General features: G+C 35.3%; 2 protein-coding genes across 6 annotated transcripts; one reads left to right on the top strand and one right to left on the bottom strand.

The window, feature by feature from the left end:
* Window positions 1–67: 67 nt before the first annotated feature.
* On the bottom strand, window positions 68–14,325 carry LOC117914666 (5'-nucleotidase domain-containing protein 4). Of its 3 annotated transcripts, XM_034830094.1 has the most exons (17): window positions 13,911–14,322; window positions 13,734–13,831; window positions 10,806–10,925; window positions 8,974–9,063; window positions 8,741–8,856; window positions 8,193–8,292; window positions 6,939–7,010; window positions 6,761–6,808; window positions 6,598–6,675; window positions 6,394–6,513; window positions 5,935–6,040; window positions 3,760–3,923; window positions 3,042–3,176; window positions 1,362–1,492; window positions 894–956; window positions 703–781; window positions 68–404 (listed from the first exon to the last, which is right to left on the bottom strand). In XM_034830094.1, exons 1-17 carry the CDS (start codon window positions 14,194–14,196, stop codon window positions 285–287), a joined length of 1,926 nt encoding a protein of 641 aa, XP_034685985.1. In that variant the 5' UTR covers window positions 14,197–14,322; the 3' UTR covers window positions 68–284. The 3 variants fall into 3 exon arrangements, with proteins under 3 accessions (XP_034685985.1, XP_034685986.1, XP_034685987.1); XM_034830095.1 differs by lacking the exon at window positions 10,806–10,925 and having other exon boundaries at window positions 13,911–14,323; XM_034830096.1 differs by lacking the exons at window positions 68–404; window positions 703–781 and having other exon boundaries at window positions 1,352–1,492; window positions 13,911–14,325.
* Window positions 14,326–19,889: 5,564 nt separating this feature from the next.
* On the top strand, window positions 19,890–26,465 carry LOC117913834 (ABC transporter B family member 11-like). Of its 3 annotated transcripts, none has more exons than XM_034828887.1 (13): window positions 19,894–20,470; window positions 20,629–21,058; window positions 21,279–21,333; window positions 21,430–21,605; window positions 21,710–21,931; window positions 22,015–22,253; window positions 22,365–22,890; window positions 22,998–23,271; window positions 23,387–24,258; window positions 24,385–24,651; window positions 24,762–25,025; window positions 25,136–25,429; window positions 25,984–26,465. In XM_034828887.1, the coding sequence occupies exons 2-13, from the start codon at window positions 20,717–20,719 to the stop codon at window positions 26,335–26,337; spliced, it is 3,885 nt and encodes a 1,294-aa protein (XP_034684778.1). In that variant the 5' UTR covers window positions 19,894–20,470; window positions 20,629–20,716; the 3' UTR covers window positions 26,338–26,465. The 3 variants fall into 3 exon arrangements, with proteins under 3 accessions (XP_034684779.1, XP_034684778.1, XP_034684777.1); XM_034828886.1 differs by having other exon boundaries at window positions 20,654–21,058; XM_034828888.1 differs by lacking the exon at window positions 25,984–26,465 and having other exon boundaries at window positions 19,890–20,470; window positions 20,654–21,058; window positions 25,140–25,332.
* Window positions 26,466–26,751: the final 286 nt, after the last annotated feature.

Here is a 26,751-nt window from a genome sequence, read left to right on the forward strand (position 1 = left end):
TCGCTTTGTATGAAGCAGCAGAGCTTCTGGGTGAGGTAAGTTAATATACAGTAGTGTTCCAAAATCATTAGCAGCAACAGCATTTAGGAAACACTCAGATACTTTATTAATCATATACTTTAGAGAACATATACATGATGTTATTTCCATGTAACAGGAACTTTTCCATCACATTGATCAAGAACAAAATCCATACCCCATATGCTCACTCTTTTATTCCCTCAAACTTTTTTTTTTGGGCATTTTACAGATCAATGTCTTAAAATCCCATGCCCGCTGTAATGTCAATGACCATCATTGCTATCAGTAAATTTAACAGGAAGATCTTCTGGTTTAACTCTGGTCTTTAACATCAGTCCATTAAATTGTGACTGGTACCAAGAGTATGAATCATGAGCGAGAGTCTACACCAGGAAACAAAATATAAAGTATAAGTTAGAATGAGAAGAGGATGTAGTTAAAGAGACAGAAACAGCAGATGATGCAGAGAAGGGAAACTATGGAGTGCTGCTTTGCTGCCTACATGAGAGCAAGACATTACTTTTGAATGATTATTCAAATAGTATACTCTACTTTTGAATGATTATTCGAATGATATAATCACGCCCTTTGTCCTTGTCGTGTCCTACCTATTTATGCAATATAATGGGGGTAAAAACAAGGCAGAAAATATGATGCAGAAAGCCATAATACTCTGAATACCTGTTCCTGTGAGTGAAAATACATAAAGGGTGTATAATGTAGGAAATTTGAGACCCTAGAGGTGTAAATATCAGCATACCTGCAATTGGAAGATATTGTAAGGATCATATGAAAGTAGAACCCTTAGTTTATGAAGTTTAGTTACTCCTACATAAGAAAAGAAGAAAGCATAATGAAGGCAAAGCACATACTTTTCAATTTGTCTCATCAAGTGACTTTTATCCCAAAGACCCGCACGTGAAAGAAAGCCCCACCTAACATGAGAGGGTTTCATCAGGTCAATTTCATGAATTCATATGCAGGGAACATAAGACATTCACACACATAACTAACCCAAACACCTCAAATTATAAAAACTTCATTTAGGCAATAGCAAATGATGTAAAAGTTTCACTTCTTTTCCTCTTTTGGAGAATCTCTGAGTATTTTTAGGTTGTCCGTGTATAGCCACAGGCTTTTAGGTTACTAAACATATAGAGTTTGGAAATGGATATATTTAAGAGGAACAAATTGTTGTCAACTATTTCCTGGCTCTATTTGCTTCGAAGGAAAAACTTTTCCAGGGATAATTTTTGCTGCAAAAGAAAATTTAAAAAGAACTGTAAAGAGATATTTTCAACAAATTAAAATTTTTTTTCCTGCAACTAACCTTCTCTTACCTTTTGCTAAAGTGCTCTCCATCAGCTTCTAACATTGGTGCAATTTTTTCGTCTAGTCTTTGCATAACAAGAAGTAGCTTCTGCATGGTCTCAGTGAGTCCTTGATTATCCATATTAGTTGCAGCAAGAGTCTGAAAAATAGCAAAAGGCCATAAATCACCTAAAAAAGAACTACATCACTTGTTGGAATGGGTACTGACAAAACCAAGACCCATCTGGGCAGTGGGTACAGGTATTACAACTCAAAACAATTACAAGGGCTTCAATTGTCTCTGTTTTCTACTTCTTTACTCATTTTTAGCCATTTTGGTGAATCTACCAATCAGAAGTACAGTTTAAAAAAGAGAAATATAATTCATCATCTCATTATCTTGACTAAGTTTTCCCTGAGTTGAGTAAAATTGAGAAAATTTTTGGATCATTCTATTGGGAGGAGAATCACATGTACATGCTATTTCCTATAGACTACGTAAGTGGTAAGTTCAAACTATGGAGAGGAGCTTTAAATCATTAAGGTTTAGAATGGTACAAAGAATATATGAATTGCAATCATTTATTAAACTGTGTAGAAACAGGGGATGGCAAATATTGATTGCCAAAGGATACAAGAAAGACCATTTTCAGTGTCTAGGTACAACTGAACCATAAGGGTAAGATTGAAGTTGGCATTTCCAATAGAGAAATTGCAGATGAAACAAGTGGACCAATGCTCCGGGACTGTTGTATCAAGAGAAACAACTATATTTTACAAAAGATTAGGCAGTTAAAAAAAGTAAAAAAAGAAAAGATTTCATAAAATGAGCATGGCTCAAAAGAGGCTGCTAAGATGGATGAATGGAACAAACTAGCTAGAATGAAAAAAGATGCATAAACCAATTTTTACACTGAGTAGTGATGTGGATTAAGTGGAGGCACTACAGAAAAGAGTAAGGACAAAAAGATGATGGGTTATGGTTCAAAAAGGATGCAATAGCAAGTGATTTATCAGAAGATATGATCTTATATAGAGCACAGTGGAAAAGGATGACTTGAATGGTTAATCCTAAATTCTGGTAAAAGGCTTCACAGAGTTGAGTTAAACTGAGCTACCATCTCAGGCTAATGCATTGTTAATTGGAATGATTCTAGCAACGTAGTGAATATGGTCCACTAAGCATGGAATCATATGTGAGCCTAACTAAAATATGGTAAAAAGTAGAGTTCATATGAAGAAGCAGGAGAAATTCTCTATAAAGTGAAATCGCCTTCAAAATCAAATGGTAGTTTCACAAAAAAAAAAAAAGGTAAGGAGAACTTTATAAGTTCCAATTGGAGAATGCAAAATCATATATAATAAAAATTACAGGGACAAGTTATTTGTGTGGAGGGAAGGGAAGAGGGAGGGTAAAATCACATACAAGTTTATCTGTAAAGAAGTATAATTGATTAAAATTCAGAGGATAGCTATATGAAAGGAAAGTAAATGATAACTTTGCAGATTCCAACTTGGGAGTACAAAATCATATGCTATAAACATTACAGGAACAATTTACTGGTATGAAAAGATGGCAATTCATTAACAGGATGTATATTAGATGAACAAGATGACTATCTGAAGTGGGAGCAAAATGAAACGTCATAAGAGTGAACTGTGTGACTGGACCCAACAAAAACAATGTGATACAACCCAATAAAACTTACTTGAGCAGGCCGCCCCTTGGTTCGCCTTTGCAAAGCAAGTCGAAGTTGGTTAAATAGATCTCCTACAACTTCCTTCTGATTTATAAGGTCTATCACTGTGGCCCGATGACTGCTACTACGAATCAATGCATTATACTGCATTTCCAAATTAATAACACATGAAAAGGGACCATTTTCAGCATTTAATCAGTTGAGAATGTTAAAAATATGAAAGAAAATATCATTTTCAAATATATGGTTTAAGATTATCCTGTTAATTTTTTGGATAGGCAATAGAAATATACACACACACAAAACACAAAAAACAACTCTCTCTATCAAGATCCCGCCCAATCAATAAAATCAATTAAAGGCATTAAGCTTTCTTTAATGTACAGCCCACCCCAAGCTATAGGTTACTTAGGAACAAACATTTCAACTTTTGATCAGACTGCTCCTGTTTATAAAACTATAACGACAGTATACACAAATTTTGTGCATTATTATTTGAGGTCAGAAAATTTCTTTTTCGTTCTCTGTTTCTAGTTTCAGTTCTAATTGTCATTAGTATGTCATTGATAATGATAACTGTCGGAATTAATTGTCATTAGTATATCATTGATTATGATAACTGTTGTAAGTAATTCTTCAGTAGTCAAACTCTGGATTTCCAAAAAATATATTGTAACCCTTGCTTTGATCAAAGAGATAGAATAAAAAGTAAAATATAAAATCTAACCTCTTCTTCAAGTTCTCGACAAATCAAAGCCGTCCGCCAACGCAGATGTACTTTTGATTGGCTTACATCTGTATGAATGTGGTCACCGACATACAAAATCTCATCTCCATGGATTTTAAGGGAATTTTCAATCATCTGAGCACTCCCTCCTGAGTATAAGCCCCCTGCAAAGAATATAAAAAGGATGAATACACAAAATAGTTGAACCATGACAGTTTACAATTTTATTTAACATTTTGCAGATTAAGTGATCTCTGGAAAACAGAATTCTTCAAAACTTGCACAAGACATTCATATGTTATGTGCATGGAGAGTGGAGAAATGGTTGATCGTCCATTTTTACGTTGTCTAATGGCTTTGGGGCTATGGTATAGACAATTCAGACAACCTAGTTTGGATTGAGCTCCACCAAGGAGCATATGCAACATAATGACCATCTCATATAGGGGTTTGGGGAACACCACTAGAGGCATGGTTCTTTAGCAAATCACTAGTCTCACATTAATTTGGTTTGTGTGGGTGCTACCTTCTTTAGTTAGAGAGACTCTCCTTAGTTGACATGGTTCTTTGTGGGCAAAAAGCGTAAGAAGGTGTGGAGAGCAGCTCCTCTATACATCTTTTGGACAGTTTGGAAGACAAGAAATAGATTGACCTTCAATGATGATGTGCTTTTGATCCAGACACTCAAATACCATTTTGTTTTTTTCCTTTGGTCAGAGGCAAAGTTGTTTATAGCCGATCGCCCTCAAACATTAGTTAGTTTTATTGATTGGTTGAGTTCTAGTTAAGGTTGTTTTTTGATTCGACTAGGCGCTTATTTTCTTGTTCTTTTTGGCCGGTTTGGTAGTGGGTGTATAGATATTGTATAACTTGAGCCGCTCTTTTGGCGGCTCTTTTCAATAGATCTTTTCTTTACCTATATAAAAAAAAATATTAATTTGGTTTGTGTGGTAGGAAAGAAACACCAGGATTTTTTAGGACAACTGGAGATGTCAAAGACTCTTTGAGATCTAATTTACTTCTATTTCTCTTTTTGGGCTTCTAGCACCAATGCTTTTAAAGACATTCCTCTCAATATTGTTCAACTCAATTGGTATTCGGTGTGTATAACAAATGGGTTTGGATAGAAATGAGAGGAGCTTTATTTAGGTTGCTTTTGGAAGGAAATGTGTTCGTCCTTAAGGAGTGATGAGATGCTTATATTATAAATTCTCATGTGGCACTAAACCAATGTATAAGTCTCCTTGTATAGTGGATCAATTTTTGTAATTTTGTGGAGAATTTCTCAGCCTCCTCATGTATTTTTTATCCATCTTTAATACCTATTTTGTTTCCGATAAAAAAAAAAAAAAAAAAAAAAAAAGTCATACAGCCTGGCAGGCACATTCCCAAGATTCATCAGTGAAAAAAGGTTTAGGGAGATCAGATAATAGTGGATGTTTTCCAAGCGATTCAAAGAAATGGTTATCCTTGTAACCTTTATAGGAAATGCTCTAGACCAATGATCGAATACTCATTTTTTTTTTTTTTTCGTATATCTACTAAGAAGGGCACAAATATCTTCAAAAATATTCATCTGCTTTATTTCTTAATTAATAGTGACTAATAAATTCCTGAGGACAAACTCAATCCAGAGAACAATTTTTATTTTTATTTTTTGGAAAAAAGAAGAAGAAGAAAGGATAAGGACAAGAGCCTTATAATAAAAGAGATTATCTGCCTCAACATGCCAGGTTACACATAACCTGGCATGTTGAGGCAAATAATCTCTTTAATAGTATAGAAACTCAAAAATTCTTTTGTATGTAACTTGTGGAGTTGGGCTAGATTGTATACAACATGCCAGGTTTCACTTATAGGTTTTTTGGAGTGGTTGGCATCCACTTAAGGGCTGGTGAGGTTTTTTGTTTCAAATCTTGCTCTTAGAGGTTTAGGCTTCCTTGTATACATCCTGTATGCTTTGTGGTTGTTTGCCTTTTGATAATATACTTCTTGTTATTTATCAAAAAAAAAAAAAAAAAATGCCAGGTTACACATGCGCCTCTTATTGACAACCAAAACTGACAGATCAAACAAGTGACCACAAGAAAGTAATCATTTTGACTTATCTGCCTCATAATCAGGATATAAAGTGCAACAATTTAGGAAGAACAAGGTACAGTGATGACAAATCACCTGTACAAGCCTTGAAGCATGGACGCATTAGACCCTCATCTGTCACCACCTCATACAATGGGTGTGACATTTGGAAGAACTCTGGCTTCCTCGCAGAGACTATAACCTACACAAGAACAACGTGAATACATGAAGGCAACAAAACTGCCAGAAGTGCAAAGCACATGTGACTCCTACATTGTTTAGGCATTCTTTATAATTTAGCCAGAAAAAAAAAAAGGGAAAAGAAAAGAAGAGAAGAGAATCGTTTCATTGTGTATCAAGGAAAATGTTCGGATTCTTTCTTGTCACAAACATCAGGACGATAACATCTTGTTCTCAGTTTTCGTGGACAAGAAAGCATCTTAAGCCCAAGCTTATTCTACAGGGACTTGAGTCACTTGGATGAAGGAGCAAACGAATGCTAATCAATTAAACAGTGTGGAATACAGTAAAAAGGATGAGTTGAGGTCTAGTCACCATGTCAAATAGATCTCGCCAGCCCATATCATTGGGAAGGAATTTGTTAAAGGAATGCTGCATCATTTTGTCTGTATAATGATAATCTGAGTTGGTAATAAGCAAAAGCTTTTTGCCAGCCTGATAGAAAAGAATATCCAAGTGAATAAGGAGATCTTACAACAATTTCACATGTCACAAAGACTAGAAGAGTTATAAGCATACCTCTTTTTGATCCAAGAGTGCCAAAGGCATCTCCGGATCAGGCTCAACAAACAATTCAGGCTTGGACATTATCTCATGCTGTATGGATGCCATCAATCAGTTGATTCTTGTGAACCGCAACATTTAACAATAGAAAAGAAAATTACTCAATGGCAATATTTACCTTAAGCTGGCCTTCTACATGTGCCTTGAAGAGGGCCTTTCCAACAGCCTGAAAACCATATCAAGAATTAAAATAAGGAAGAAATTCGCATATACCTAAGCGACCATTTCAAATGATAGCCTTGTAAAGTCTGCAGCATATTAAGAATTAAAAAAGGAAAAAATCTGCAACATATTGCCTTGTAAAGTCCTTTATAATGAAGTGGAACAATTTCTGCAGATATAGCTCCTTCATCTAATCTGTCCACCATCTGAAAGTGAAATATAAGGCATTAATGAACATAAATTTTCCATTGTTTACACAAGGAAAATACAAAAACATGATAGACAGTTAGAACCACAATTCAATATGCCTCTAATGGAGATGTAAAAATATAAAAAGTTTTATGATACACACATGATATATTTATAGTTTGAAAGGAGGTAGGGATCTAAGCAGAGATATATTAGTATCTGTCATTCTGTAAAGTTATAGTTTGTCATTTTGAGAGAGATAAACTTTCTAGAATGATGTTTGGAATCTAAAGGCTTCTGGATAAGCATGATCGAGACAAATAGTTGGAATGACAGCTAGCTAAAAACTAGAAGAATGAGGCCAGGATAAACCCAAAAAGTGACTCTTTCCCCAATTTAGATTGATTATCCATGATGAGTGGGAGAGAGAAATGATGTAGCCTATAGTGTTAGTGCAGGATAAATGAAGTAGGGTTAACAGTCAAACTAAGAGAACTGATATGTGCTTTATGGTGTAGAATCCTAGGCAGTAAAGAAAAACATCCATAAGATGCTCAACTTGAATGAGAGTGTTGAGATGATTGGATGACCCAAAAAATAGTAAGAAACAAATTCAAATGCAGGAATTCAGAGGCGCTACTGACTTGACAAGGTGAGAGAAGACATCTAAGATGGTTAAGCCTATTTGGTCATGTGTGATGAAGACCAGTTGCTGCACTATTAAGGAGTGATTTAATTCAGATTGAAGGTGTTACAAGGAGAAAAGGTAAGGAAGAATATAGGTCAAGGCTATAGAAAAGTCACAATACTCCATGATTTTACATGGTATATAGCTTAGATAGAGCTAAATGCACATTTGACATATTTCCAAATTTTGACAGTGTTTCAAGATCTTTCCTCCTAGTTTCCTCTCAGGAACTCTTGTAGGGACCAGTTGTTCACTTTCTTCTTCGTGTGGCAGCTTTTCTTTTCTCTTTCACTTTGAAGGACTCCCCATCCTCCTTGGTTGTATTTCTTTCTTGTAATATTTTTTTATGCAGCTTCTTATCAATAAAAAATGACAAGAAATAAGTAATTTTTTTTTTTTTTTTCAAATGCAGAACTAAGACTTGTACTTATATATCTTCAAGATGGATTAAAGTATGATGTTACATGAGTTATATGTTCAAATAGTGGCTTAGAATAAAACAAAAACCTACCTGCATAAAAGCCACTGCTTCTGAAACAGAGAATAGTGTATTGAGGAATACCCATCGACTTTCGTTTCGCAGATCCACCAGTTCCCTCCCATACATCTCACTGCCATGCATAGAAAGTTAACAGGCACTCTAGAAAATATTACCCTAGTCTTGCTACAATTAGCAAATCAAATTACAAACATCGGGAAAATCTAGGGTACACATTAACCAGGTGGTACAGGCAAGTCTATCAGGTCAAAGCAGGAAATATGTTGCACATACAGGAAAGTATATCATATATGCAACATTTGGCTGCATCGCCTTATTAACACATTGGGCTAAAATAAAACCCAAATGGATGATTTCTTGGCCTTTTTCTTTGTGGCCAAAGCATTTGGATCATTCTTTCATGCCTGCCTTTTTCTGAGGACATCATACAGCTAGCATCCTTATCAAAGGAGTGATTTTCGCTTTGCATGTCCGCTATGTGACACACTACTGTTCTTGTCTTTGACAGAATGGACAACTCAGATATATGAATAATCACAATGATAAAGCTTAAAACATACGTTACAGCTCGAGTACTTAGCATTGTTGTACCATGCATAGCCCTTTTTACATAGCCAAATCTGTCAGGCTTAACCAAGTTTCCTTTCTCTTTGTCTATTACAAGGCCTCTAATAACCTACACAAAACAATCAAACAGAATGCACTCAAAAACATGAAAGAGAATACAAATTCAATAAATTTAAGAATGGTGTCACAATTTAAAGTTCTCTAGTTGCACAGATAAAGATTTCACCAAGTTTGGGTCAAATGCAAGTCCATCCACAGGAAACCCCATGTTCCTTAGGTTGTCCATACAATATTCATACGCCCGTCCTTCCCAAGCCTGCACCAGGGGCATAAACCCATGTCAATAATCTCACCAGTTCAAATGGACAAAGGAACTCCTTTTTCAATTATCCATGAAGCTAGACCAAGCAGATAGGAGATACAAATGCATGAGGGAGTATAATTTTATTCGGTAGGCGCCATCCTATTACTATATGTTCTATTTGCCAAAAAAAAAATGCATGGAGGAGAATAATGTTATTAAAATTAAAAATTACCAGCCAGTAGCCAGAAACATGTTTTTTTTTTATAAAAAAACTAGGCAGCCAGAAACCTGTAAGCTTCATGATACTGCTTTAACATATAGACACTTGATGCACACAACAAGGAAAGAAGGATATCAGAAACAAAGGTTTAAAATAAATAGACATACTGAGAAAAATTAGAACTGAGTGGTCCGACCTAGATTATTTTTTGATAGGCAAAATTGATATTATTGAAAAGTGCCTAACAAAAGGGGACACATTCTTTGTACACAGGAAAGTGGTCCAACCTAGATTTCTTGTGCTGTTTTAACAATAATTTGCCAAAAAACTTTATTTGGAAAAATCAAAACGCAGTTCCTACAGAATGTTGTCAATATAATATAATGGCAGAAAAGATGCCCAAGATATTCATCAACTAAGCTGTAGATATTTTTTCCAATGAAACATAGACATGAAAAATATGCAGAATACAGACCAACAACCGAAAAAGTTATATATTCACTTCAGAAATCCTCAACATTACAATATTGATCCAGCTAGACAATCCAAAATTCCAATCAATGTTTTTATGAAACTGCTAGTTTCTTGTCAATTTAAAAAAAAAAAAAAGTGATAAACTGAGAGTGACCAACTTGACTTTGAGAACTTAGGTGGAACCCAATAAAGAGGGTGAAAAGACTGCTCCATAATAAGAACATGGACAACAGATGCCTATACTTCCTCAAGAGTTGGTTCAACTTGGCATTTGCATGTTTCAGATGTTATCCTGCTCACTCCAAGGGGTTTTATGTTATTTTAGTTTTAGTTTCTTTTGCTTCTTTTTTCTTTCTTCTTCTTCTTTATATTTTCCCATCGTATAGGCAGAAAACAAAAAAATTGCAAGTTATGTGCATAATCTACCCCCTTCATATCTACTTATGCAACTAATGCACAGTGGCAACAACTAGACACAAACTGAAGCCCTAGAAAAAATGCTAAAACCTCAAAGTTAAATCAGGGTTCGCAACTAGCACCATGTCTGGTATTATAGGAAGACGTTTTTTGGCAAGAAATTAGGCCCAGTTGGTCAGATCTGTCTCTTGGATAAGTAGTCATGTATTCAAACAGTTATTGATCCATTAGATTTTTAATTGTTCATTGGTTCACAAAATAGGCTTAACAGAAACTAAGGAGCTTTGCAGCCTATCTGCACCTAGCATATACCATACTTCACTCTAAAGCCACAAGCCTCCTCATGACATACAATTGCAGGTTCAGACCAATTTTGCCAACAATCCCTGAACATATATAATGTAATTTGTGGCATAGCATATGCCTTGGACAAGTGTCTTTACAAGGTTCTAGAGTAACTCTCCTGCTGGTCTATAAACAGATCATGCCCCCTGGGTGGAGTCAGGATATGCACCTTGGTGAGATTTTCCCTTATGGTATTTGTGATGTTTGCTAAATATTGTATACTTTTTAGTTTGGGTTTGAGTTATCTCTAAAAATCCAAAGCTCCTCTTAACATAATACAAAAACAAGTTGACGTTACCATCACATTATAGTGCATCAAGGTGTAGTCCATGTCATATCCAATGGCACTGATTGACCGAAGATTCAATGTACGGCTACAAAATATGCCACGCGGTGAATATCTTGATGAAAAAGGACCCTGCATATCAGAAAATGCTGTGAGGTTGATGGAAAGCAATTATGCACAATAAGATAACTCTGCAGCCCCTGTTACCATTGAATGGTTGTGCTCCAAGTCCTAAACTAGGGTTGTAGCTACAGTAGCTAGTTTTTATTCTTCACTTGTACACTTCTAGAATACGGTGTTCACCACATTAGTTTGGCAATTTTTTTCTATATATAGACACATCCTTATTTGCCTATCAAAAATAAACACTGCTACATATTTTTTTAACTTTTTTGCTTTACCTTACCATTTTTAACCTTTTTTCCTTTCATGACCTTTTAAACTCTCTATAGCTAGACTCAAATTTAAACCTAATCATACTCTTGTCCGTTCCAGAAGTCCTTGATCAAACAAGCATTTTACAGAGAGCCAACAAGGAATTCCATTAAAAACTGGCTGTTAGTTGTTGAATCTCTCTTTGGCTGATCAATGTGTGATATTTCAAATCCTCATTACGGAAAGGCAGTGACTTACAACCCACTGCTATCTAGAGTAGCTAGGTGGAGAAGTAAAATTAATCCTTGTTCCTGCATGGGCTTCTTGAAATTGGAAGAATCGGAAGAGAAGGCAGTGACTTACAACCCACTGCTATCTTCCATACTCCTCCAATGTGGATATAGATTGTGACCTTTTGATCCAAATTCAAGTTGATGAAAGCGTTTGTCATTTTCATTCTTCTCTTATTCATTTCCAATAGTTTGCTCTTCCTAAGACACAACATATTTGAATTTTATGTTGGTGACATGTTTTATAAATTTGTAACAAATATTCTACTTAGCTTATGCAAGTAAATATGATGCATGACACCAACATAAAATTCAAATAGCTGTGCCATTGGCTATGGTTGACATGGTGACGTTGGCTGTGGAGATACATCTGCAGAGGCGGTGTGGTGTAAGGAAAAGCAAACATTTTGCTTCCTAATTAAGAAATGTCTTGCTTCAATTCATTTTTCTTACTTACAATTTCTAGCTTCTGTTAAAGAATAAAGATCTTTTTTTTTTTTTTCATTTTTTGCTTCCAAAATGTCTTTCTATTGGTGACAATGCCAACTAGCTGTGCCACTGGCTGGGGTTGACATAGTAGCACTGGCTGTGGAGAAATATCAGCAGAGGTGGTATGATGTAGGGAAAAGCAAATGTTTTGGTTCCTAAGTAATGTCTTACTCTAATTTTTTTTTTCTTACTTACAATTTCTAGCTTTTGTTAAAGAAAAAAGTTCTTTTTTTTTTTTTTTTCCTTTTTTGCTTCCAAAATGTCTTTCCAAATACCATTAAAAAGGAAAAAAAATGCCTTCTTCTGATTAGTTGCTTCCAAAGACGAGAATTATTTCCAAGATGCCATCCAAATTGTTCTTTGCACATTCCTTTTGACAACAACATTAAGACTTTTCTTTTTATGCTATGGTAGCCTTTGCATTACTCTAGTCATTTTTCTGATGAGCAAGCAAAAAAGACATATTATTAGCACCTATCAAAAAAGCATGCAAACCTACTGCATTGCTCTACTCATGTAATGAAGCATTTGTTGTCAGGCAATGATCCCATTAAGAAATCAAGAATCTGAAAAGTATATGGTTAGGTTTTGATGTTATTTTTGTCTCATAACTGAAAAACCTCTTCAAGAAATTCCACATCATGAATTTATTTTATACTTTATTTCTAGACTCTACTTTTTCTTAAATAGATGGATTCACAAGAAAATTTGAATCAGAAATATGGATATGCAACTATGTCACCTGTTTTGCTTTTCTATCCTTTTTAATGAATCAAAAGATGTTGGATTTGCTTTGTTTTGTTTGTTTGCTTAATAGGTCCTATGCTAGTATGTCTACTGCAGTTTCTTCGTGTGACATACTTATTTTCCTATTTTGTTTTTCAAGAGTTAGTGTCCTATTGCTTCTAAGGTACATTTACACAAGACAAGCCTAATCTTTAATTATGCTTTAAAACTTCCAACAAATTTGAGGATATGCAATGGAATAGAATGTAGAATATAGAGTAATAAAGCTTCATATAAAAGAAAATAGTATCATCTTCACACGATAGGATTTTTTATTTGTAGGATTTTCAAATTTTCTTTTGATTTGTAGCAATTTATTTGCAAAAAGTTTTAGTATTTTTTATGCATGAAACTGTTAAATTTTCCTAATCACATTGAAGTCCTTCATCTAGATTGATTACATTTTGAATGAATTTGTCTTGTTTTATGTGAAGCAAATCGTTTTCGCTCAAAACAATAAAACTACTTCCAAACTATAACTAAGGCATGCTTTATTAATTGGGCCAATGTCACTAGTCGGTGCGTTGTTCAATGATGAATCCGAGCAAGCTATTGATTGCATACGCGCTGTCAAAAACATGGAAGCAATTAAAGATGACTGGCAGCATCAACACCCTATTAATTATAAATCTGTTTTTAGCTTTAAGCTGTGGGCTTCAAACTAGTGCACTCATACCAAATGCAGTAAGACAAAAGGATTTGCGTTGCAAAACAGGAACCGGTGAAACAAAAAGGAAACTTGATTAAACTAATAGATTAGCTAATTTAATCCAAAATGAAAAATGATGAAATTTGTAGTCAAGATAATCAGCAGTGGAGGGGTTTAAGAAAATTTTCCAAGCCCCCAAAAACATGTACAGACTGCCGAAATTCAAGAAAAATTCAAGCAGAAAAAGAAAGCCCATCAATAATTGAAATTGGATAATCAGAGATAATGATAATAATTGAGTTGGGGTTGCAGAATAGAGCATATGGATGTGCGGGAGGAGTATGAGTGTACCGGGATACCCAAGTGGCGAAGCAAATCCTCAGCCTCTCCAGCTTCCGCCCTGGCAACTTCCTCAATTGGACCCTCCAAGGCTGATCGACCCCCAAGGCCTACAAGTGAAGAGAAGTGGGAAGCTTTCCGGGGAAGAGAGAGGGAAACGATACCAAAAGGCAGAAAGAGTGAAGTTACCAAAAGAGTCGAGATGGTCGGATTTGACATTCAAATCACCTTTGGTGCTCTGCCCAAGATAATCGACGTCGAACTGAGTGGCGGATGTGACCGAAAACACATCGTCTCCGGCGAGAGCACAAAAACAGGAAAAGGAAGGTTTGGCGCGGACGAGAGAAACGCGATCAAGAAGAGGGTTCCGGCGATAGAACGACGTCGTTTTAGCCATGGGCGCCGCTGCCATTGGAAGCTCCCTGTACACACCCCATCTGCTCAAACCCTCCGCCGCCGAAGCTGCTACGTACATTTTCTCTATCAATAAAATATCTGAGAGATTGATCCCTCTGACACGACCACATCGACTCCCTTTTATGGTACGCTGGCTGCTGCTTCTGTTCCTGCTCTCCCGACCGTCCGATTAAAGAACAGAATGTATACGTCTATATTTTGTGTACAAATAGATCATATCCATATCTAGCCTGCCGAAAGCATATATCAGTGTATCACTCAGATTTTTTTTTATTAATAATTTAATACCGGCTCCACATCCCAATTCAAATTTCAACCCTATTGGACTGGGCCTCGCCCCCAACATGTACATGTTTCCCCCCGATTGGGTCCGACCCAACCCCAAACTGCTCAGGGCCCCATTCGCAGTGCTTGTCTATTGGCTTGGACTCCTTACTGCGGCCCAGCCCAGTGTAGGGCGCCTTTTCCGACCAGGGTAACCTTTGAAAATTGCTTGTTCAAAAAGCCGCTACTGCTTTGAAGCGCTCTTTTATGAGGCCTATGACGTGCCATGCACGTGATTAAAATTAATTATTTTATATATTATTAATAAAAATATATAGGAGATAGATGAAAGTCATATACAAATAAGAATAAAAGTTGTTATTATTTTATAAAGGTGAAAACAAATAAGGAATTAAAATCACAAAAGCAATCTTATGAAATATTTGATATAAAAGGAATTAAAAAAAATAATATATATATATATATATATAAATATTGATATGAATAAATATAATGTCATATATATTTAAGATTAAATATCATTTTACAAGTATAGCATGAGTATTTTATTTATTTATTAGACTTCAAAATTCCTTTATATTAGAAAATAAATTATTTTAGTTTATTAGTCATATGCATATTATGATATTTGAAATTAAAAATATAGTAAATAAAAAAATATAATATATGTATAATAATAATATTATTATTCTTATTATTTTTGGGAACAAAACATAACTATGGGTACCATAGTGAGCTACTCGAGTGAACCTACTTGGATGAACTTTCCAAGTGGTTTAGCATCCAAGTTAAAGGAAAAATCATGGATTTTTCTCAATAGTACGGTAATTTAAAAAAGTTATGCTTAAATTACTGTAGTAGAATAAGTTATTACAAATATACGGTAGTTTTTGCCACTTAGAAAAGAGGATTTGCCACTTAGGAGAGAGAAGAGAGGTTCAGCGGATAATTTTTTTTTTAAACCAAAATCATCTTTTCAAATTTCAAAAGTCAAAGGGAAATCGTCTTTTCAAAAGACGAGTTCCATGAAAAAAAAATAGTATTTAAAAAAATTCCCCATTTACAAGGGAACTCGTTTCTTGAAGAGACGAGTTCCTTGAAAAAAAATATATATATTTTTTAAAAAAAATCCCAAATTATTATTTAAAAAAAAAACAACAATTCCTCGAGGGAACTCGTCTCTTGAAGAGACGAGTTCCCATGGGAAAAAAAAAAAAAAATTTTAAAATATTTTTTTTTATAAAAAAGTTCCCAAATTAAAAAAAAAAAAAAAAAAACAATTCCACAAGGGAACTCGTCTTTTCAAGAGACGAGTTCCCATGGGAATTTTTTTTTTTTTAAATACCCAAATTAAAAAAAAAAATTCTTCAAGAGACGAGTTCCCATGGGAAAAATTTTTTTTATTTTTTTTTATAAAAAAAATACCCAAATTTAAAAAAAAAAAAAAAAAACAATTCCTCAAGGGAACTCGTCTCTTGATGGGAAATTTTTTTTTTTTAAATATTTTTTTTATAAAAAAAATTCCCAAATTAAAAATAATAATAATAATAATAATAAAAACAATTCCACAAGGGAACTCGTCTCTTCAAGAGACGAGTTCCCATGGAAAAAAAAAAAAAAAACAATTCTTCAAGGGAACTCGTCTCTTGAAGAGACGAGTTCCATGGGGAATTTTTTTTTTTTTTTAAATATTTTTTTATAAAAAAATTCCCAAATTAAAAAATAAAAAATAAAAAAACAATTCTTCAAGGGAACACGTCTCTTTTTAAGAGACGAGTTCCCTTGAGGAATTTTTTTTTTTTTTTTAATTTTGGAACTTTTTTAAAAATATATATATATTTTTTCCGTGGGAACTCGTCTATTAAAGAGACGAGTTCCCTTGAGGAATTGTTTTTTTTTTTTAATTTAATTTGGAAATATTTTTTTAAAAAAAATATTTAAAAAATAAAATAAAATTTTCCCATGGGAAACTCGTCTCTTTAAGAGATGAGTTCCCCTTGTGGAATTGTTTGTTTGTTTGTTTTTTTTTTTTTTTTTTTTTTAATTTAGGAATTTTAAAAAAAAATATTTAAAAAAAAAAAATTTCGAGAGACGAGTTCCCCTTGTGGAATTTTTCTTTTCTTTTTTTTTTTTTTTTTTTTAAATTTGGGAATTTTTTTTTTTAAATATTTAAAAAAAAAAAAATTTTCCCATGGGAAACTCGTCTCTTCAAGAGACAAGTTCCCCTTGTGGAATTTTTTTTTTTTTTTTTAATTTGGGAATTTTTTAAAAAAAATATATTTAAAAAAAAAAAAATTTCCCATGGGAAACTCGTCTCTTGAAGAGACGAGTTCCCCTCGTGGAATTGTTTTTTTTTTTTTTTCTTTTTTTTTTAATTTGGGAATTTAAAAAAAAAATATTTTAAAAAAAAAAAATTTCCCATGGGAAACTCGTCTCTTGAATTTCCCTTGTGGAAATTTTTTTTTTTTTTAAGGAATTTTTTTAAAAATATATACCTTGAGGAATTTTCTTTTTTTTATATATATATTTTTTCATGTAACTCGTCTCTTCAAGAGACGAGTTTCCTTGTAAATGGGGAATTTTTTTAAATACTATTTTTTTTTTTCATGGAACTCGTCTCTTCAAGAGACGATTTCCCTTTGACGAAATTTGAAAAGATGATTTTAGTTTAAAAAAAAAATTATCCGCTGAACCTCTCTCCTCTCTCCTAAGTGGCAAATCCTCTTTCCTAGGTGGCAAAAACTACCGTATATTTGTAATAACTTCTTCTACTACAGTAATTTAAGCATAACTTTTTTAAATTACCGTACTATTGAGAAAAATCCGTAAAATCATCCCAAAGTAGTCAACTATCATAAAAGCTTCAATAATTATCTTCTATTGAACAACCAAATAACTATTATGCCAAATAAATGCATGACCATTTTTGATAGTCAATGATTGAACAATATGCATTAAAATCATAATAAAGGGTAATCATGAAGATAAGAGCAACATTACGAACCACCTACTATAAAAACCCACTAAATAACCCAAAGAATGAGAAAATATACATTCGTAAGAAAACTTTATAAAAAATTCCTCTAAGTTAACTTAGTCATCAGAGGGGCTTGTTCAGACAAAGATTCGGACATGCCTTTTTGTAGGTCCGTCCAATGCATAAGGAATGAAAAGCTCCCCGAAGGAAGTACTGTTCACTACGCTTCAACAGTAACCTTATAAAAAGTGTAAATATTTATACAAAAAGTGTAAACTTTAAAAAATAATTTTCCATAATTTTAAAATGTAAGGTAATAGATTTTTTTTTGAATACTTCAATTTTTAAAAATTTTTACATTTTAAAAATAAATTTAAAAAAATTCTCATATTTTATATAGAATTTATTATTAAAAAAAAAAGAAAGAGAAAAAAAAAATCTGAACTCATTGCCACACCTAAACCTTGACTGAACTTATGACTAGGGAAGCTAAATAGCTTGGAGACGACGAAACAGCTACCTTTTAACTTGATAATGTTGGTGGGTAACAGGAAAATTAGGTCTTGAAGGGACAATGAAATATCCGGTTTGACTTGATGCAAATAATGGCCTCATACATTATTTTAACATGAAAAACAAGGCATTGACCTTCTAGAAATAGAAGTTGAAAACTCCCTCTTCCAAGTGGAAAAAGAATTTAAGCATACAGAGTTTGAAAAATGTGACTTAATCTATAAGGAAACAGACAGAGACGGGGCCAACTTTTGAAATTTTCCACGCACCGACTCGGTGGATGTTTGGAGATTCTTGGGAGCCAAGGAAATCATTAAGTAGTGCTATGATCTTATGATTATTTCTCTTCCATTATTTTAAACATCATCACTATCAGAACCCATAGAAATAAAATTAAGAGGCTTTTCATAAATTTGTGTTCATCATTTTGCCCTTTTTATATGCTTTCATTTGGAGCCTTTTACCTAGTCTTTTAGCCATTTTCTTCCATCTTTTTCGACCCAACTCCTTGCCTGTCTCTTGGTGACATGGGAAGTTTAGTGTACCCCACAAGATGTAAGGACCACTGCTAATTACGCAGGTATGTATGGACTATTCCTTATTAAGTAGGTTTGTAAGGACCACTCCTAATTATGTAGGTATTGTCCGTTTTTATGAATCGATTCTTATAATTTTCAAAAGGAATCTATATGATTAAGAAGTGTTCGTCACAAATATAACATTAAGAACTTTTTTTCTATTCAGCGTGGGATCTTACATCATCCTTTAAGCAAAAACAACATTTTCTTTGTGTCTTACGGGATTGAGATGTCACTCAAATAGAAAAACACCTTTTAAATCTTATATCCAGATCATGGATTGATTTTAATATCATTTATAACGATTCCATTTTTCATATATTGATGCGTTTTAAAGCGTGAGGGTGCATTATCCTTCATGCGTATACAATCTTGTCATTGTGTCTCACAAGACTGTGAGGTCACTTAGACAAAAAAAACATCTTTATGAGACCAATTGATAGAATCCCATATTGGATCAAGAATTGACTTTTGTATCCTTTGTAGCGAATCCCTCTCTTCCACGTAGATGCATTTTAGAGCATGAGGCCGCACTAGGTCCACAATGAAGAAAACATTTTACATCAAAAGGGTCCAAAAATCTAACACAATCAATTGAAAAGTTTTGCTTACATTAATGCAGGGTGTGTCACTCTCAATTATTAAGATAATGAACCATACCTAAACCAATACCACTCTTTTTTTCTGCTAGTAATAATGAAGACAGCATTAGAAACAAATTTGGTGGCCCATATGCAGTAGAAGAGAGGATTGTTTTTGGATTGACTGATACAGTTGGATTCCTTATGTGCAAATGAAAACCAGCCTTGGTTAGTGAATTTGAATCATTCCACCGTCCATACATTCTTACTTGAAAACATTATGAAAAGTCTCTTTACTGTGCAAGGGATCCAAGTATTGTATATAGAAGTCAAAGGAATCAAATATTTGGAAAGATTCTATATACAAGTTTATGCTTAATTGTTTATAGTATATATTCAGATTTTGAAAATGATTTGGGCATGAGCAGCATCATCCCCTGATTTAATTAAGCCTTCTTGGCTCCTCCTCAATCTTGCTATCATAGCTCATTGCTTGCGCATTACTTCAAAATTTGACTACTTGTCGTATTCTATGGCAAATGCACTCTGCCAATGTAGATGCCAAAGACTTAAGATTGTAATCCAACCTACTCCTATGCATATAATCAATAAACAAACTCCAAATCAAGCATTTAATTTAGAACCCAGATGAGTAATCAGCTGTGATGATGGGAGGTGAACAATAGGAAACATATTTTAATTAGTCAACATCACAGTAGACTCCATGGCAGCAGGCAGATGGATTGAAAAGGGTTCTGCAAAACGATGAACTATAAGTGATTGCATTTACAGGAAGTTATTCAGTGATGGATCAGTAAAGAATGTAGGGGTTGTCCCAAGTTGAAAGCCTGATTCCCAGGTGCTGACTTGCGGCCATCCTTTTCTTTTTATTTTGGAATATGGCATGGCTACATCAAGACAGAATCATTAGCCATATTTAAAGATAAAAAGTCATAATGAATGATAACAGTAGATCATTGACTAAGTTTTCAATCTGCATTTGTGCTGGCTGACAGTGGTTACATAACAAGCCATGGTGGTTGGAAGCATGTAGGGTGGGAGGGTTAGATCCTGGAGATTCCACAAATTGGAATATTGATTAGACTTTTTATTTCTTTCTTTCTTGTTTGTTTCCCAAGAATTAGTTTTCCTTGTGCCATATAGGAGAAGGTGCCACAGGTCTGTGTTGAGGAAGGTGTCTTTCTTGTTTTTGTTTGTTCACTTTGTGCTATAGGAAAATGGCCTGAATTATGGGTGTACTTCCTGGTCAAGGAGTGATTCACTTGCTTTGATGGTTCAAGGGCTAGATGGGATTGTTTATATGAATTCAGATTCAGATTCAGAGAACATGAATCGATGGTAATTGGGAATGAAAACCATTTCGAAAGGATTTTAAGGGTAACCATTTTCCTTCTTTTTCCTTTTCCCATTTCCTTTTCCCCTTTTTTTGTTTCAGGATTTCTTGTTTTCTTGCCTTATATTCTTCAAAATTTTATGAATTTCCAGACAGAATATGCTATTTGATTTCTTTTCATAATCACACAACCTCTTTGTAGGAATAACCGATCTCTCTTGCAGCAGTGATCCAAGTTCTTCAAGATACTGGTAGAAAACAATAGGAAAACAGAAACTGCAGTTCTCAATATGGCTGGGGAGAATGGTTGGAGAGGAGGCATAAACACAGAGCAGGCCACAGCTTCAACAAGTCATTCATCAGTGATGGAGATAGAGAAAGTCCCAAACAATACAGATAGTAAACAGGAGACAGACACAAACAGGGAAAAAGAAGAAAGTACTCGAACAGTTCCATTCTGCAAGCTGTTCTCATTTGCTGACTCCTGGGATTATCTATTGATGTTTGTGGGCGCAGTCGGTGCTGCTGCAAATGGGGTATCCGCGCCTCTAATGACCATACTCTTTGGAGATGTAATCAATTCTTTTGGAAAAGACTCGAACTCCAAAGATATGGTTCATGAAGTTTCCAAGGTAGATGCATTTAAGGCCAGGCCGGATACTTGGTCATCCATATCAATTCAGCATCTGTACTGAAGCTTCCCATATTTGAGCCTAGTCCAGATATACCACACTTGAAAACAAAATCTTAATTGAAACTATTTGAAACCATTTTCTTGATTTGGTTTTTTTTTTTTGGTATGTAATTGGACTTAATCAGCAAGAAACTGATCATATTCATTTTTATCTTCAGGTTTCTCTGAAGTTTGTGTACTTAGCAATTGGGACTGGAGTTGCATCATTTCTTCGTAAGTACATTGGACTTTTTTCTTTAGGATAGAATTCAGGGTAGAGAACAGTTTGGATTATTGGAAACTGAGACTACCATGTTTGCTATGTGCTAGAGGTGACTTGCTGGATGCTCACAGGTGAGAGACAGGCGGCACGAATAAGAAGTTTGTACTTGAAAACTATATTGAGGCAAGATGTTGGCTTCTTTGATAAGTTCACTAATGCTGGAGAAGTTGTTGGGAGGATGTCTGGTGACACGGTTTTTATCCAAGATGCCATGGGTGAGAAGGTACTGCTGCTATCATGAAAAAGCCAGAAAGAAGAGCCATTTTACACCATTGGTCTTAAACTGGGGTTTAAGTTACTCTTATTTCAATGATTCAAATATTGCAGGTTGGAAAGTTTATACAGTTGATGGCAACGTTCTTGGGAGGCTTTATTGTAGCTTTCTGCAAGGGGTGGCTTCTCACCCTTGTCATGTTATCATGTTTTCCACCTCTCGTCATCGTCGGTGCTTTCACGACCATCTTTATAACCAAGATGGCATCCCGCGGACAAGCTGCATATTCAGTTGCAGCAGTTGTAGTAGAACAGACAATTGGCTCAATCAGAACTGTATGCAAATTGGTGTAAAGAAGGTTTAGTTTTCACTTTGCCCATTAATTTAGGTAATGACCATGAAAGATATTTCTATGCAGGTTGCTTCTTTTACTGGGGAAAAGCAAGCCATAGCCAAATACAACCAGTCTTTGTCCAAAGCCTACACATCCGGTGTGCAAGAGTCCGTGATTTCAGGGCTAGGTTTTGGATTGTTTATGTTTGTCTTATTCGCAAGTTATGCTTTGGCCATGTGGTTTGGTTCCAAAATGATAATTGATAAAGGATACACAGGAGGGGCTGTCATGAATATACTTTTTTCTGTGGTGGCTGGCTCCATGTAAGTTGCTCTCTGACTCTTTTCTCATCTTCCTAGAGATTGATTCATTATCCCCAAAACTAGTTCTACATTTATTTATTTATTCAGGTCAGCCTCATTGGGATTTTTTAGGTCTCTAGGGCAGGCATCTCCATGCTTGAGTGCATTTGGCTCTGGACAAGCTGCAGCATTTAAGATGTTTGAGACAATAGAAAGAAAGCCAGAAATAGATGCCTACAGCAGTGATGGACAGAAATTGGATGATGTTCAGGGAGATGTGGAACTAAGGGACGTTTATTTCAGTTATCCAACAAGGCCAGATGAACAAGTATTTAAAGGATTCTCACTTTCAATACCTAGTGGTACAACTGCAGCCTTGGTTGGAGAGAGTGGAAGTGGGAAATCGACTGTGATCAGTTTGATAGAGAGGTTTTATGACCCGCAAGCTGGTGAAGTTCTTATAGATGGTATCAATCTCAAGGAATTTCAGCTGAGATGGATCAGAGGTAAAATAGGCCTTGTCAGCCAGGAACCGGTTCTGTTCACTTCTAGCATTAGAGATAACATCGCCTATGGGAAGGATGGAGCTACTATAGAAGAAATAAGGGCTGCTGCTGAGCTTGCCAATGCTTCTAAATTCATAGATAAACTCCCTCAGGTTTAAATTTGTGACTCTTTGGTTGGTTTTAGAAGAAATTTTCTGTTTTTAAGTTATGTTTTCTTTTGAAATTTAGCTATTTTCTAATTCAGAAATTATGGATTCAGGGACTAGACACACTGGTTGGTGAACATGGAACTCAGCTGTCCGGGGGCCAAAAGCAGAGAGTTGCTATAGCCAGAGCAATTCTCAAGGACCCGAGAATTCTACTTCTAGATGAAGCTACAAGTGCCCTTGATGCAGAATCTGAAAGGGTTGTGCAAGAGGCATTGGACAGAGTTATGATCAACCGAACTACCGTCATCGTAGCCCATCGTTTGAGTACAGTGAGGAATGCAGACATGATTGCTGTTATTCATCAAGGAAAAATTGTTGAAAAAGGTTGAATATCTTAGCATCTGAGTTCAGCTACAAGTTTCCCAACTTCACTTCATATTATCTTTAAGATTGTTTTTGGATTCTACATCAGTAATCCTAATTGCTTTCAATGAATCAGGAGCACACTCTGAGCTAATCAAGGATCCTGATGGGGCATACAGTCTGCTTATAAGGTTGCAAGAAATTAGCTCAGAACAGAATGCTTCACATGATCAGGAAAAACCAGAGATCTCTGTGGATTCAGGAAGACGTTCAAGTAAGCGGATGTCTTTGTTACGATCTATAAGCCGATCATCCAGCATTGGACAAAGCAGCCGCCACTCTTTCTCTATGTCATTTGGTGTACCCCCTGACATCAGCATCATAGAAACAGCACCTGATGGACAAGATCCAGCACCATTGGAGCATCCCCCTAAAGTCCCGCTTGGTCGCTTGGCCTATCTTAACAAGCCAGAAATTCCATTTCTTCTACTTGGTACCATAGCTGCAGTTGTCAATGGTGCAGTATTTCCAGTTTTTGGGATACTGATCTCAAGCATAATAAAATCTTTCTTCAAGCCCCCACATGAACTCAGGAAGGATGCTAGATTTTGGGCACTGATGTTTGTTGTTCTTGGTCTGGTGTCCTTTTCTTCTTTGTCATTAAGGTCTTACCTATTTTCAACGGCGGGGTTTAAGTTAATAAGAAGGATAAGAGCAATGTGCTTTGAGAAAGTAGTTTACATGGAAGTAAGTTGGTTCGATGAAGCTGATCACTCGAGCGGTTCAATTGGCGCAAGGCTTTCTGCAGATGCGGCCATGGTGAGAAGTCTGGTTGGAGATGCCCTCTCTTTGCTTGTACAGAACAGTGCAGCAATGATTGCTGGCTTGGTTCTTGCCTTTGTAGCAAACTGGAAAATGTCTTTTATCATCCTTGTGTTGCTACCTCTATTTGGAGCTAATGGATACGTTCAAGTGAAGTTCCTGAAAGGTTTTACTGCAGATGCAAAGGTTTGGCCCAAACTTCACTGACAAAAAATGGAATTCAACTTGTAGCTAGTGATGCAGTGTAGTCCCCTTCAATCTAATTTGTATAATACAGTCCTGTTTAATCAAGAAAATTTTGGATTGTTGCAGAAAAAGTATGAGGAAGCAAGTCAAGTAGCCAATGATGCAGTTGGGAGTATAAGAACAGTCGCTTCTTTCTGTGCTGAAGAGAAAGTGATGCAGCTATACCAGCAGAAATGTGAAGGCCCCATGAATGCAGGGGTAAGGGAAGGGTTAGTTGGTGGGGTTGGTTATGGGGTATCCTTCTTCTTGCTGTTTGCTGTCTATGCAACTGCCTTTTATGCTGGCGCTCGACTGGTTGATGTTGGGCAGGCAACATTCGCTGAGGTTTTTCAGGTAAGTTTTCCTTCTGCCATGTCTACTAACTCAGTCACTCAAAGTTCTGTTTCAGAGTTTGCTGATTCAGCTCCATTGTTAATCTTTTGTCTCTTTCTCATTGTTTGCAGGTTTTCTTTGTTCTCACCCTGGCAGCTGTTGGAGTCTCTCAATCAAGCTCCCTCGCTCCTGATACAGGCAAAGCCAAGAATGCAGCTGCTTCAATATTTGCGATTCTTGACCGTGAATCAAAAATAGACTCTAGTGATGAATCAGGAACAACATTAGAAAATGTTAAAGGAGAAATTGAGTTTCACCATGTCAGTTTCAGATATCCCACTAGACCAGACATACAGATTTTCCGTGATCTTTGCTTGGCAATTCACTCTGGCAAGGTAACTTTCTCATGACACAAACACATCCTTTCTTTCAGTTTCAGCTTCTATTCTTTGTTCTGCATAATTGTAAGTTGTACATACATAACAATCTGAATCTTACTTCTCAGACAGTTGCTCTGGTCGGAGAAAGTGGGAGTGGTAAATCAACAGCAATCTCACTGTTGCAGAGATTTTATGACCCGGATTCAGGTCATATCACTCTGGATGGAGTAGAGATCCAAAAGCTACAGTTGAAGTGGTTCAGGCAGCAAATGGGTCTAGTTAGCCAGGAGCCTGTGTTATTCAATGAGACCATCCGAGCCAACATAGCATATGGTAAAGAAGGGAATGCAACAGAAGCAGAAATTTCAGCTGCAGCAGAATTAGCAAATGCCCACAAATTCATCAGTGGTTTACAACAGGTTAGATCAGAAAACAGTACTCCTTCAGTGTTTGTCATTGCTTTTTTCTGCGAGGGACTTTGACATCCACGGTAGATAGGAAAAAATTTTACAACGCTATATATATATATATATATATATATATATATATATATATATATATATATATAAAAGTTCCTTTTAATCATATAGATATGTTTTAAAACTATGAGACCCCCTTAGATATAAAACGAATAATATCTATATAATTAGGAATGAGTTGTTATAAATGGTACCAAAGCTAATCATTCAATCCTGTGGGACACAAAGTCCTTATTGTGTTTGCATGGAGAGCTTTTGACACTAATATATATATATTAAGAACGAGTTGTTATAAATGGTACCAAAGCTAATCATGAAATCCTGTGGGACACAAAGTTCTTATTGTGTTTGCATGGAGAGCTTCTGACACTATATATATATATATGTGTGTGTGTGAGTTCCTCCTAGATTGGGAGCAGTGTTACTTCAGTGACTCATTCATATAAACTTGGTGGGATAAATTAGAATCTAATTATAGAGTTTGAAAATGGCAGGGCTATGATACAACTGTTGGAGAGAGAGGAATTCAGTTGTCTGGAGGACAGAAACAAAGAGTGGCAATTGCTCGGGCTATAGTGAAGGATCCAAAGATACTACTCTTAGATGAAGCTACCAGTGCTCTTGATGCTGAATCTGAAAGGGTGGTTCAGGATGCACTGGACCGAGTTATGGTGAACAGAACCACACTAGTTGTGGCTCATCGGTTGTCCACGATCAAGGGTGCAGACTTAATTGCTGTGGTTAAAAATGGAGCCATTGCAGAGAAAGGAAAGCATGAGACTTTGATTAACATTAAGGATGGAATTTATGCCTCATTGGTAGCACTGCATATGAGTGCTTCATCTTAGTGAGCTTATTGTATTCTTTTTGTTTTTCTCTTTCTTCCTATAATATGTATCTCCTCTTTTCTTAAATTTCATCCCAATGGAATACTAAAGTCTTAAAAAGAAAGGAATGAAATATGTTTTTTTTTCAATTTATAAATAAATTATATAGAATATTTCTTCCCATAGTATTATAATATTATATTTTCTTATATAATAAAATAAATTATTAAGGATATCTTTATGAATATTTTAAGTCTCGGGGAGACAGAATTATGATTGGGTGATGGGTTTGTGAAGACTACACTTGATAGATAGAAATATATGAATACATAGAAAATACCCGATGGAGTGATATCTTATGATTCACGTTATAAATATAAGGAAAAGGGAAATATGAAATGTTTTAGGGTTCAATAATTGTATCTATTTTTTCTA

This window comes from Vitis riparia, chromosome 5 (genome assembly GCF_004353265.1).
Source record: "Vitis riparia cultivar Riparia Gloire de Montpellier isolate 1030 chromosome 5, EGFV_Vit.rip_1.0, whole genome shotgun sequence".
NCBI classification, from domain to species: Eukaryota; Viridiplantae; Streptophyta; class Magnoliopsida; order Vitales; family Vitaceae; genus Vitis; species Vitis riparia.